At 57.7% G+C, this 13320-nt stretch overlaps 2 protein-coding genes across 2 annotated transcripts in view; both read left to right on the forward strand.

The window, feature by feature from the left end:
- Window positions 1-1095: 1095 nt before the first annotated feature.
- TOMM40 (translocase of outer mitochondrial membrane 40 homolog (yeast)) lies at window positions 1096-11255 on the forward strand. Its single transcript, XM_004694177.2, has 9 exons — window positions 1096-1562; window positions 2290-2357; window positions 2804-2896; window positions 3785-3886; window positions 3965-4070; window positions 9321-9443; window positions 9538-9614; window positions 9714-9816; window positions 10623-11255. Exons 1-9 carry the CDS (start codon window positions 1289-1291, stop codon window positions 10760-10762), a joined length of 1086 nt encoding a protein of 361 aa, XP_004694234.1. The 5' UTR covers window positions 1096-1288; the 3' UTR covers window positions 10763-11255.
- Window positions 11256-12927: 1672 nt separating this feature from the next.
- APOE (apolipoprotein E) overlaps window positions 12928-13320 on the forward strand; it is a 2653-nt gene continuing 2260 nt past the window's right edge. Inside the window, exon 1 of the mRNA XM_004694178.2 lies at window positions 12928-13020. The gene's annotated coding sequence lies outside the window, so the exon portion shown is untranslated. The remainder of the gene's footprint in view (window positions 13021-13320) is intronic.

Genomic DNA, 13320 nt, shown 5'->3' on the forward strand with positions numbered 1-13320 from the left:
AATACAGAAATGGAAGTAGTTAAGTAGGAGGGTCTTGGGTTTAATGGATAAATGGCAAGAATAGACCAAAGGCAAAAATACAGATGTTACAGTTAGGGGCATATCGGGTAAGAGATCTGTATGAATGAGCCACAGGCAGAGAGGGATGAAAAATGGAGAAATAGGAGCAGCAAGCATGATGAGTAATGGACCTAAAATACGATGCTTAATTAAGAAAGGCTAGAAGAATGATGGAAGTAAACTGGCAGAAATGGGCTAAAGGTAGTACAGGCAATGAAGCTGGAATGAATGGGGCGAGCGGCATGCTGGGTAATGGGACCGGAATGAATGGGCCAAAGATAGAAGCCACAGGACGGGGGTGGGGGAAGGCGGGGTGAACAGGTTGATGGGTAACGAAAGGGGTGGGTCTACGGCAACTGTAGCGTTAAACTGGTACGAGGCATTGTGGGTAACGAGAAGCGGGGCAAGGTTCACTTAACCGGTTAGAATTCCCCCGAGGCACTGTGGGAAGGGCCGGCACTTCCGGTTGCCTGTCGGCGACTCGGGACTAGGGGGCTGCACCTCTGCCGCGGTGCCTGGTGGGACGCGAGGCCTGACCTTGCTGCCTAGCAGCCTCTGCAGTGCAACCCACCTTTACCCGTGTCCCTCGACCCTGGCCTGTTAGCCAATGAGCGCACCAAACTGATTACGTCACAGGGTCGGACCGCGGACTTGCCGAAGCCAATCAAAATGCTGCCATGGCCAAAGCAGACCAATTATTGAGCAACTTCGCTTTGGGGCGGAGTCGAAAGAAGGGCTCAGCCTGGAGGAGGCGGAGGCGAAATGTCAGTGGGCGTCCCAAGGTGCGCAGCATCGGCCAATGGTGGGTGAGCACCGGAACCCGCGGCGTCGCAAACCAATAAGCATGGAATCCACGAGCCAATAGGAAGGGCGGGGAGGTGTGCTCTGCCCTGCCATGGCTGAGAACCAATAGTAAAATACGGCCCAAAGTGGTAGGTGGGACTTCCATCCATGACTCCAATAGCGAGGTCAGGCCGTGAAGCTGGTGGGCGGAGCTCAGAGCATGCCTAGCCAATGGGCTAAGCGGGGCGGAGCGACGGTGGTGGCGGCGGCGACAGCGGGTTCGGTTGCGCGTGGCGCACGGGGTGGGAGCGGATCCCAGGCCGGGAGCAGGCGCTGCCTCCAGTGAGGGCCGGGGCCCGGAGCGGGGCAGGGGTTGACTTGGTGCCAGACCCGGAGCGCGCGGGCCCTGACCTCCGCCCTCCGACCTTTCCCCTTGCGGGCAACCATGGGGAACGTGTTGGCCGCCAGCTCACCGCCCGCCGGGCCGCCGCCGCCTCCTGCGCCCGCCCTCGTGGGACTGCCGCCGCCTCCCCCCTCTCCTCCGGGCTTCACGCTGCCGCCGCTCGGGGGCGGCCTGGGCGCCGGGGCTGGCGCGGGTCGGGGTTCGGAACGGACCCCCGGGGTTGCGGCCGCTAGCGCCGCAGGGACCGCGGACGATGGGGCCTGCGGCTGCCTGCCCAACCCGGGCACGTTCGAGGAGTGCCACCGGAAGTGCAAGGGTGAGGGGCGAGGGCCCTGGTGGGTGTGATGGCCCAGATCTCGGGAGAAGAGGGAGCGCATTGAGGACCTTGGGAGTTGGCACGGACCATTGGACTCATTGAACAGCGTTACGAGTTGACGTTGGGATCAAATGGTGGAACGTTGGCCTTGGGGTTAAGAACGATGGGATCAAATGGTGGAACCTAGGCTTGGAATGCCTTAGCATTAAAGAAAGCCTCAGGCACCTCAGGAGTCCCAGGGATCCCCCAAGGCAACTTCCCCAGGAGATCGGGAAGGGAACTGAGGCCCAAGGTCACAGTGTCAGCAGGGGTCTAATGAAGATGGGGAACCCAAGGCTCCGGGATCCTGGCTGGCAATAATCTTGAGAGCAAAAAGCAAGAGACCTATAGAGCCCTGTTCTGGTCTTCTCTACCTATGAATGCCTTAAATCCTTGCGGGGTCTTCATGTGTTGGGTGCCCTCATCTTAAATGTGACAAGTTTGGTATAAAGTGACTTATCCGAAGTCACACAGGCAGTAAGTAGGGGCTAGCGCTGAGATATGGATACAGACAAGGCGTCCGATCCACGTCCTGGCCCCATCCACTAAGGTTATCCTGCCTCTGCTGTTTAGGCATATTGTTCAGTGTTCTGCTTGTGGGTCCCTGGAGAAGGGAGCATTGGGAAGGAAGGAATGAGAGTTGGTATGTGTGTGTAGGGTGGAAGGTGACAGCATTTCTTTTCTTCAGAACTGTTTCCCATTCAGATGGAAGGTGTCAAGCTCACAGTCAACAAGGGGTTGAGTAACCATTTCCAGGTGAGCCTCCCCAGTGACCTTATCCTCCAGAGGTCATCCCAACCATCCTGCATCTGCACATACAACTCTCTTAGTCCTTAAAGGGCTGGGCTTCTTGATATTGGAAAAGCTAAACTGACTACTCAGTGGGGGGCAGTGATAGATTTAGGGGGCCAGAGTCCAGAGATATCCTACCCCCAAGTAGCTCCCTGGCAGGAATGAAGTACCAGGTATGTAGCCCCACCCCCAGTATCTGATCTGTTCTGGCCACACCTCCAGTCTTCATCCCTGCCTAGCCCAGCATGACCTGACACTTCCTCCCTCTTCTGGAAGCCAGTCTAGAAAGTATCCCTCAGGCGGGAGGACAGCTGTGCTGGGAGTGCGGGGTGGGTTAGCTGGGTTTATTGCTGTGGATGAGGCGGGGGTAAGGGCACATCCACTCATCCCCACAACCCTCCCTCTTCCAGGTAAACCACACAGTAGCCCTCAGCACAATTGGAGAGTCCAATTACCACTTTGGGGTGACGTATGTGGGGACAAAGCAGCTCAGTCCCACAGAGGTGAGGTTCCTCTAATTTTTATTCATTGTATCTTCTGTCTTAACAAATATGTAGCCAAACGTTAGGGAAAGAAGTCTTTGTCAAGGGGCAGCCAGAGCTGCTTGAGGGTATTGGGACGTGGGGACTGTCTCTCCAGAATGTATGGGAAGACCAGTCATTTGTTCTGAAACCCTGCTCTCAGCCCAGCCTTGTGGTGGATGAGGCCAGGGACAGCGGGGTGACCTGTCACTAGACAGAGACCAGGGAAGGCAAGGTTGGCCTATAGACCGGGAAGGGCTTTGAAAGCCACCGAGACGCTTGGTTTTTCTCTAGGGGGCACTGGAGAGTCACACAAAGATTTGAACACCGGAAAGACGGGTTAGATTTGTGCGTTTTTGAATGATCCCTATACCTGTGTGGATGTGCAGAGGCGGGGGGGGGGGAGCCTACTTCAAGCCGGGGCAGCACACCTGCACAGTTGTAGGCTGAATTAGGTCTCTGCTTATAGTAACTATTTCCGCTCAGTAAGTTAATGTATTCCACAATTAATGTATTCCACAAACATTAATTGTACCCCAATTCTTTCTGCAGCTGGGCAGTGCTGGGGACACAGCAGAGTAGCTGAGGTGTGGTGTGCCACACTGTTTGTCGAGCAAACCCATAGTGGTCACAGTCTAGCTGGGGGTGGTAGGAAAACAGAGTAATGATCCTGAACTGGGGGGTCCCAAAAGCCCTCAGCCCTAACAGCAGGGGTCCCTGACTTGGCCCAGGCTGTCAGGAGGGCTGGTTAGAATAGAGAACCTCCATCCGAGGCTTTCTGATCTAGGCTTCTCATCACAATTCAGGCCTCTGACGTCCAGCCTGACACTTCTGCAATCCTAAGACCTCTAACTGCCCTCTGCCTCACAGGCGTTCCCCGTGCTGGTGGGTGACATGGACAATAGCGGCAGCCTCAATGCTCAGGTCATTCACCAGCTGGGCCCTGGCCTCAGGTCCAAGATGGCCATCCAGGTAAGTGGGCTTCATGTCATCTGCTCCCCCAAGCACCCTGAGCCCCTGAGTGCCCTCACACCCACCTTCTCCCTGCAGACCCAGCAGTCGAAGTTTGTGAACTGGCAAGTAGACGGGGAGTATCGGGGTTCTGACTTCACAGCAGCTGTCACCCTGGGGAACCCAGACGTCCTGGTGGGTTCAGGTAAGGGGCACTGAGCTTGGAGGGCAGACTTCCTTTTCTGCCAGCTGAGAAACGGAGGCAGGTGTATGACAGCAGGCGCCCTGCAGAGCCAGCAGAGACCAGTCTCCACCGTGGGCTCGCCTGTGTCACAGGCAGCTTCCACCCTCTCTGGGAACCTATTTTCTCTTGTGTGAAATGGGGCCACCTCAGGACTGTATAGTGTATCTTAACAGTTCACATGCGTGAAAAGCTTCCAGTGGGGCCAGCGTGTGACAGGTTCTGATGAAATGTGAGCCGCTCTTAGCTTGTCATTCACAGGGTTCTGCGCTTGCTGAGGGGGAGGAGGGGTCGTCTGAGACTGTTGAGTTTGAGTCAGCCGGGGGCAGGGACTTCTGGCTTCTCCCTCTGGTTCCCCTTGTTTGGCCTTTGGGTGTCTTTCGTAGATTTCTCTACATCCATAAGTGAGTATTGTGTGTTCTGGGTATATTTTTGGCTCTGAGGACAAAGTAGTGAATGAGAAAGTGAAGTCTGCCCTCTGGGAGCATCCAGTTCCAGTGGAACAGATGAGTAAAATGGGTACCTAAAAAAAGGTGTGTGGAACTGTATGAAATACGTGGACCCCAGGAGAACTTAACGGGGGTGTGGGTGAAGTCCTTGGAAAAAACCTCATTATACAAGTGATAGTGGATGTGAGAAAAGGAAGCAAGGATATTTACCCAAAAGAGCTTTCCAGCCACAGGGAGCAAGCGCAAAGGCGCCCTTTATTGGATCGTCAGGGAGGAGCATGGCTGTGACGATGGGAAGAGGGGGGAGACGGAAGTCAGGGGCACAGCCAGATCACGTAAGGCTTTCTAGAACTTGAGCCTTTCCTCTGAGTGAGAGCACTGAAGGCTTCTGAGAGGAAAGGACCTGACCTAGTCTCTGTCTTGTTAACGCGTGGAGAACAGACTCCAAGGGGACTCTGGCGGAGGGGCAAGGGGCGGTCGGATCTGGACACGCCTTGGAGGTCATACAGTGAGGTTTATAGGTGGGTTGGCTGGGGCGTGGGGGCCAAGAGAAGCCAGGGTGACTTTATTGTCGCTTTGGGCTCGCATGCCTCGGAAGGACAGTTTCTGATTCCTGCTTGTCTGTGCCACTGTTTGCTCTCTGGAGAGAGGGCTGTGGGCGACGAACACTCAGTGAATGTGTGTGCAAAGGCCAGAGGCCAGGGTGTTACATGTGAGCTTATTAAGAAAGAGATCGGGGAAGAGAGGGAGACAGCTGGAACGGCAAGGAGAGAGGGAAGAGCCGTGTCGTAATCATCCAGCCCAGTCCAGGGAAGCTGGACTCGAGACGGCCTGTGTGAGGCTGCATCCCATGGGAACTGAGGAGCGGGGGCAAGGAGGAATGTCTCCTATCTCCTGGTGGCCTCTGAAAGCACCACCCCTCTGCTCACACACTTTCTGTAGTTGGGCCACAGGCACTTTTCTGACACTTTGTGGGACCACTTCATTTTTCATTCTTTCTACCCCAGGACCTTTGTCACCTGCTGTCCCCATTGCTTGGAGTTTTCTCTCCATTTTTTTTTTTAAGATTTATTTATTTATGCACACAGAACTGGGGTACAGGCTAGAGGTGCAGGGGCAGTGAGAGGATTCATCCAAGACAGAGTGGGGAGCAGAACAGGCAGATTGACAAAGTCCACTGCTGAGGGGAGCAGCGGGCGGGTCAGGAGAGGTCTGCCGCGCCCTGTGGTCACCTCCGGGCTGGGGATCAAACTCATGCTGCAGTGGCTTTAGCTTCTCAGTGCTGTGCTGTGCTTTACCCTGCGCCACCAAGGAGGGCCCCTCTCTCCATTATTTTTAAGATTTTTTTTTTATGCATATAAGAACTGAGGTGTAGGCCACTTCTCTCCATTCTTGATGGAACTTGAGTGAGTGGGTCTCAGCACATGTCACCTCACAAAGATTCTGTGTGACTAAAGACGTGTTCTTGCTTGCTCGTACTCCTTACCCTGCCCGGTGGTCTTTCTGACACTTCTATTTGAAATCTTGTTCTTTGTGGCCTCCTTCCGCCCCAGCGTGTCAGCTCTTTCACGGCAGGAGCTTGCCTGTCTTCCTTTCCACTTTGTGCCCAGCACCTGGCACCATATCGGGAACAAACTAGGTGCTTGGAAAATACTGAGCAAGCCGACACGTGGCATAATGGCAGGTCCCGTTTTGTTATCTCTTGTCCCTGGCACGTCTGTGTCTTCTCCTTCATATAGTCCCTCCAGGCACCACTGATAGGGAAGGGAGGAAACCGGCCCTTGAGTCCTCCCAACAGCCCGGTGGGGTCAGTCCTGCCATGCAGCCCCCTTCTGAGGCCAGAGAGGACATGCTTCCCCCAGGACGCACGTGGAGTTGGACTCCGGAGTCCCTGCTCTTCTTGATGGTGCCAGGCCCTACACTGGCACCACTGGCGCACCACTCCTCATGCTCGCTGGCACATGCCGTCCAGGCCCGCTCCCTGGAGCCCAGAGCCGGTGTGACACCGTTCTCTTACTTTGTGCAGGCGCCTCTTCCTCACGCCGATACTAATAACAACAGCACCTACAGGGCCTGGTGGGGTGCTGAGCACACCGACCAACCCTCAGGCTCGTGGGTCCACCCCCTGAGCCTTAGTTTCCTCATCTGTCACAGGGGCATCTTAGCAGTGACCACCACTTAGTGGAAGATTCAGTGGGAGAACCCGCCTGACCCTAGGGCAGCCAGTTGCAGCTTGAGGGTTCGCTCTGTGTTGGTTTTGCCTGCCTCCTCCAGAGGGTCCCGGGTCAATGTTTCTGTGACTCTCATGTCATAGTTGGGGGGAGGGTAGCAATGAAATCAGTCAGCCATGCCGCACTGCCTGGAAGCCGAGCAGCCGAACTTGCAGGGTGGCCTGACTCGTCAAGCCCTAGTCCCGCTCGGCCCTTCTGCGTGGTCCCGGCTCATTGCTGCTGCTGCTTTCTGGGTACTGTGAGGAAGAGATCCACAACCCCTTCCTGCCTTCCCAGGCCAGCTAGCACATGTCCGCCTTTGAACGAAGGACCCTGTTTGAGAAGCCCTGTCGGGAGAGGTTCAGGTCACTCTGTGTAGCGACATCTCTGTCAATCACAGACCACGCATGGGGGGGGGGCTGTGTCTGACCTTGCTGTGGGCTGGGCGCTGCCATCTAGGTGTGTGTGTTATGTTCTGACACACAAATGGCCATTTTCAGAAAGTGTCCCCATCGTCAGGTGACCGATGGCACCCACCCCACCCCGGAAGGGGCTGGGCAGCGTCTCTAGAATGACTGTGCCCTGTCTGAGGGAGAGCAAGGGGAGGGCTGCTGCAGGAATAGGGCGCAGCTGGGCAGGCCTGGGCCTCAGGAGCACGGAGGGCGAGACACTGTCCTGGAGCCAGGCCCCGCCTTCCCGTCAAGCTCTGCCCCCACAAAGCATCTGCCCTGGGTGTCTGCCATTCCCCACGGCCACTCTTGCCCCACGCCTTCCTGTGTGGCCCCAGCTGAGCAGGGGAAAGGCCACAGCCAGCACCCAGATCTCCCTGCTGCAGCCTCTGCCTAGCAGGTTTGGGAGGCAGGTGGGGGCCACGGGAATCCTGGCTGCCATGCTTGCCCCGGCCCGGGCTTCCTGTGGACCCTCACAGACCCCTGGCCGGCTGGCTTGCCTTCTCGCAGCCTTCTGAACTGACAGGTCTGGCTGCTGTCTGTGGCATTGCTGAGTGCCCCTAGTTGAGAGGTCCTGGTCTCCACGAAGCCCCTGCCCCAGAGCTGTTGCCCATGGGGGAGCTTGGCAGCTGGATGCAGGGGAGGAGGGAACAGAGGGTGACGGCCGTAGAGGTTCGGGAAGGAGGAGGTGTTTGAAGAAAAGGCCTTTGAGGATGTGTGTGCTGGGCGGCACTCGAAAACACCTGGGCATGGGGATCCCCTAGGGGCCTGAAAGACTAGGGGGCACCGGGGACAGGCTTAAACGGGAAGGAGTTGAGCGCTGACTCTGGGGAGCTGCTGCCTGTTCCCTCCAAGGATGGACACCGCAAGGCCAGGCAGGGTCACCATACAGCCCCTGTGGCAGGGTAGCTCTGGTTGGTATGCCAGCCTTCTGATAAGGAGCCACGTCCAGGTAATATCTGGGGCCCCTGGTTTTTTGGCCAGAGGCAGCAGAAGTAACTGTACATGGGTTGGGGGGCGAGGGCACACATGCAGCTGTGTGGCACAGAGAAGAGGTAGCTCTGTTTGGGGCGCCCAGGTCAGCTGTGCTCAGGAGATAGGGCTTGGCAGCTAGGGGGAAGCCCGGGGCTGGGTGAGCCAGTGCAGGAGCTGGGGGTGGCTTGCGGCCCTCGGCCCCAGGCCATAGACTGGGCGTCTCTATCCTTCCAGGTAATTCCCCCTTCTTGGGCCTCAGCTTTTCCCCTCAGGTGGGTGGGCGGTAATGGGCTGGCCTGGCTCTCAGGTGTAGGGGTCAGTTTGCATTACTCCTTAGGACAAGAAGGGCACAGTGGCTCACCTGAGCCAGTCACATCTGGCTCCAGCCCACCCTGGCCTTGAACCCCACTGGTAGCTCCCACTTAGATGTGTCCACAAATGGGAACGCTCCCTGGTCCTGTCACTCGTTCCTGCCTCGGGTCCCCTCCCCTGCTTGCCCTTTTGCTCCCATCTTTCTCTCACTAGGATCAGCCCCAGCCTCTAAGGCTTTCCGTCCAGTTTCAACAGAATCTTGTCACCTCCATTTCTGATTGTTTCCCTTTCTGCGTAGGTGTCTGGCTTCTGCCTTCCTCTGGTTCTTCCCTTTTGTAAGCTCAGGTGTCTGGTGTCTGCTACCCAAGAGACCAGAGCTAGACCTGCATCTCCGAGCCTGGCACGAGGACTCCCAGTGGTGGCGAGTCCCTTGGTAGCATGCTGGTGGGGGTGGGGCAGGCCTCTGAGCCAACAAGTGGTTTGTGCAGCCAGGATTTGTGCCCAGACTGTGCCCCCACGCCCCAGGTATGCTCCGGCTGATCTACCCTCCTTCCTCTTGTGGCAGGCAGGTGGTTCAGTGTCCAGGCTTTGAAGGGGAAGAGGCCTGGGTCTGCCCTGGCATGTTCTGAGACTCCCTCAGCTCCATGGGCTTGCTCGAGCCAGCTGAGGCCCCGGGGGGCTCGCCTTGGAGCCCTGTGAGCTGCTCGAGCAAGGAGCCAATGTGGGAGGCCAGAGGGCAGGGCAAGCCTACAGGCTTCCTGGAACAGCAATCTGGCTGCAGATACTGACAGCGATAACACTCTGCCGTCTCACCCGCAGGAATCCTCGTGGCCCACTACCTCCAGAGCATCACGCCATGTCTGGCCCTGGGCGGAGAGCTGGTGTACCATCGGCGGCCAGGGGAGGAGGGCACTGTCATGTCTCTAGCTGGGAAATACACCTGTGAGCCCAGGGGTCTGGGGGAGACGGGAGGACCTGGGCTCCCAGATGCCCCTGTTCTCTTGGTAACCTGCCCACCCCCACCCACTCTTTTCAGTGAACAACTGGTTGGCAACAGTAACGTTGGGCCAGGCGGGCATGCACGCGACATACTATCACAAAGCCAGCGACCAGGTGAGCTGGCCCTGGGTCCGGCTGTGAGGGCACAGTGCCTGGGGCTGCTGGGCCCCACAGTCCAGACTGGGAGGCTGACAAGTGTGTCCACATCTCCAGCTGCAGGTGGGCGTGGAGTTCGAGGCCAGCACAAGGATGCAAGACACGAGTGTCTCCTTCGGTTACCAGCTGGACCTGCCCAAGGCCAACCTCCTCTTCAAAGGTACAGGCCTCAGTTTCCCTGCTTGGAAAACAGGCCCAAGTTGATTCGGCTCTGAGTGGGCCAGAGGAGATGCTAGAGAAAAGGATGCTGGGACTCCGGTGAGGCTCCAGATTACCTGGAGCACTTGTTAGGGGGTGGGTCTCCCCCTCACCCCAGCCAGCCCTCACCACGCCTTCTTTTTCTTCTTTCCTAAGTGGAAAGAAGGGGTACCTTGTACCCCCCCCCAGTCTCACATTAGCAGAAAGTGCGCCTCTGGATCACCACTGCTAGATCCAGAACCCCCAAATGAGCAGCTGATTAGCTAGTCTTGATGTCCAGTCTTAAGTCTTCTGGGTTGTCAGAGGCTGCTTCAGTTGACCAGGGCAGGGCTTCTGAAGGTGGTCATGTGTTCCCAGCCACTCTGCAGCCTTCCCTCCCCGCCTCTTGGCTCCAGCCTGGCAGAAGCAGGGTGTGAGTTCCAGCTCTGCCTGCCCTGCTCCCCTTCATGCCATGGGCACAGCTCCATGCACATGCCCAGCTTTATGCCTGGGATGCAGTGACCAGGCCCTGACCAGGCAGGGGACACACCCACCTGAGACAACCTGGCATGAGCAAGACCCGATGGGGAAGGGCAGAGGAACCCTGTGGTCATTGGGCTGAGCTCTTGGGGGAAGAAGAAGCCAGGTGCAGTGGGGGCTGAGGCACTTGGGGTGCAAGAAGAGTTCCAGATGCTGGTGGTCCATCCTGCGTGTGGGAGGCAGCCTGCCTGCACTACAGGGCCGGCGCTCGGAGTCGGCGCTTGTCTCACCACAGCTGTTGACCCACAGGCTCCGTGGACAGTAACTGGATCGTGGGTGCCACCCTGGAGAAGAAGCTCCCGCCCCTACCCCTGACGCTGGCCCTTGGGGCCTTCCTGAATCACCGAAAGAACAAGTTCCAGTGTGGCTTTGGCCTCACCATCGGCTGAGCCCCCCGCAGCCCCGCCTTCCTCACCCTTCTTCCTGCAGACCCCACCTTCCCCTCCCCTGCCACGGAGGGGACACCTGTGCCCCCCCTCCCCCTCCCTTCCCTCCCTCCTTGGGAGTCGGGGGGGGCAGCGGAAAGGAGGGGACCCACCACCCCAGCAACTGAGGCCCCAGGGGGCATTTCAGAATTCAGAGCAACAGGGGCTGTGAGGCCAGTGGGCCTGGGGTTCCGGAGAGAATTCCGGAATTGAGGGGCATGGGGGATGCTGAGCACCAGGGGCAGAGGTGGCCAGACAACCTCAGGGAGGTGTTGGGGTGTCCAATCCCCCAAAGGGCCCTGAGCCCCGCCCCAAGGGGGCAGCAAGAAGAGGAGCTTCCCCATCTTCAGTCCACCCCGCCCACTTTCCCACCCACCCTCGGTATAAATCATGTTTATAAGTTATGGAAGAACCGGGACATTTTACAGAAAAACAAAAAACACAAAAAATATACATGAAAAAAACGAGCTGAATGGGAGACCTCCGTTTACTTACCTGCCTTGCTCCTGCCCTGCGGTGTGCCTGGCCTTCCCACGGCTGCCAGTAGGGGGCGCTACAGGGTAGGGCACAGAAGGCCGCGGCCAGCAGCCAGGGGATAGCTGGGAGGGGAAGGGCCAAGCCGGGATCACAGCCTCCTTTGACTGACGCTGTGGGGGGTGGGGGGGGGAGGCCTTCCCTAGGCTGGAGGGTCACTGGCCCTGACTTGACCCGGTGGGAGTGGCTGCAAAGAACTTTGTCCCTCCAGCTGAAGCAACAATGATGATGCTCTGTGTGCTAGGGGGCAGCCAGCTGGGAAGTCAGGGTCTTCAGATTCCAAAGGGACAGGCAATGCCGGAGCGTTTAGATTTGCAATGGGGAGGGCAGACCTTTGAGAAGCTTCACTAGGATTCAAGCCCCGGGAAAATTACAGAAGCAGTACTGGGGAACTACAGGCCGAGCGAGGAGGGGCTGGAGGTTCAGGGACACTACCAACCCCTCAAATTAGGAAATGAGACAAGATACCTTCACCACCACCCCCTGCTCCACCTTAGGCACAGGCTCTGGGGGGAGGCTGCTGGACAGAGATGACCTCTTGTTACCCAGAGAAGCCACCCCTGCCGGTGCCTTTGAAGCCAACACAAACAGACCTGGCACTGGCCCACTGGCCGGGGCTGTCTTCTTAGGGCCAGGCAGTTAATCTCCTATAACTAGAATCCAGTGTACCCACCTCACACAAATGAACCCCAGCACTCAGTCTCCCCCTGTGACTTCCCTATCCACTTCATGTCTGAAATTCTGCATTTGTGAAACAGTTGGGGTCCCATGGGGGAGGGGGACTGCCATGAAGGTGAGGCTTGATGGCCCATCCCAGGGATACCTTCCCAACACGGGGCCTTCTGCCTTTATGCGCGGGGTACCCTGCTGAGTCACCTGACTGGTGTGAGCGCAGCTGTGTCCCGATTTTGTGGACCAGCTAACTGAGTGGTCAGAGGCTAGGTCATTTGCCCAAGGTCATGCAGCTGGCAACCAGCAGCACAGATTCAGACTGCCACTGCTTGGCTCCAGAATCCGAAGCTCTAACCTGGCTGCGTGAATACCTGCAGCCCTGTGGAAGGCAGTTTGTGTGTCCTGGAATCTGTGAGACTGAACTGGAACTGCTGAGTTCTCATTTCACAAAAGGGGGAAGGGGCTCGGGCAGGCCTCTGGTGCCCAAGGAGGGAGTAAGGAGTAAAACCCAGGTCTCGCGCAAAGCCTAGGTTTCAGCAAACATTACAATGTCCCCAGCACTCCGGTCCCACTTCTGCCTGGGCCTCTAGTCCCTTTCTCCCTCAGACTAGGAGTCTGCGCCCTCCCTCCGCCCTCCCCCCAGCCCCTGCCTCTAACTGTATTCATCCACAGAAAACCAGGGGCAGGAAAGGGCCCTCTCCACAGCTGCCTGTGCCTTCTCCTTCTCTGCCCAGCCCCGCAGAGTGGGTGCCTGAGTTAGTGGGTGAGATGTCATCTCCCTTTGAGGGGGCAGAAGGGGGGAAGAAGGGTCAGCGGGCTTCGGAGCCCAAGCCCCACCCTGCCCTGCGTGTGTGAGGGGGGTGGGGAAGAGCCCACCTCGTGACTGGGGCTGGTCCAGCTCTGTTAGCCCTGGAGGAGTAGGCGGGGCAGGGGGAGCCCTATAATTGGACGAGTCCTGGATCCCTGAGTCCTATTCAGCCGTAGCAGAGGCGAAGGACGCGCTTCCACGGGAGCCGGTGAGAAACAGAGTCGGGGATACAGAGAACAACTTTGGGGACGAGCGGCACAGAGCGAGGTGGTAGCTGTCCTATGTCTGGGTCTAGGCAGAAGCTGGAGCTGGGGATGAGGCCTGAGGCAGGGGACTGGACTGAACCTAGGGTAGGGGTGGGCTACGGGGGGGTGGGGGTCTCGGCTGGACTAGAAGGTGGGATGCGGAGCAGCTGGGCCTGTGGGAAGAACCAGAGGAGCCGAGTTATCACAATCTTATTGAGCATCTACTGAGTTGCTCGTCTTCCTCAGATCCCTATTAACTGGCG

The sequence above is a fragment of the Condylura cristata genome, unplaced genomic scaffold (genome assembly GCF_000260355.1).
Source record: "Condylura cristata isolate star-nosed mole 26May11 unplaced genomic scaffold, ConCri1.0 scaffold00041, whole genome shotgun sequence".
Classification (NCBI taxonomy): domain Eukaryota; kingdom Metazoa; phylum Chordata; class Mammalia; order Eulipotyphla; family Talpidae; genus Condylura; species Condylura cristata.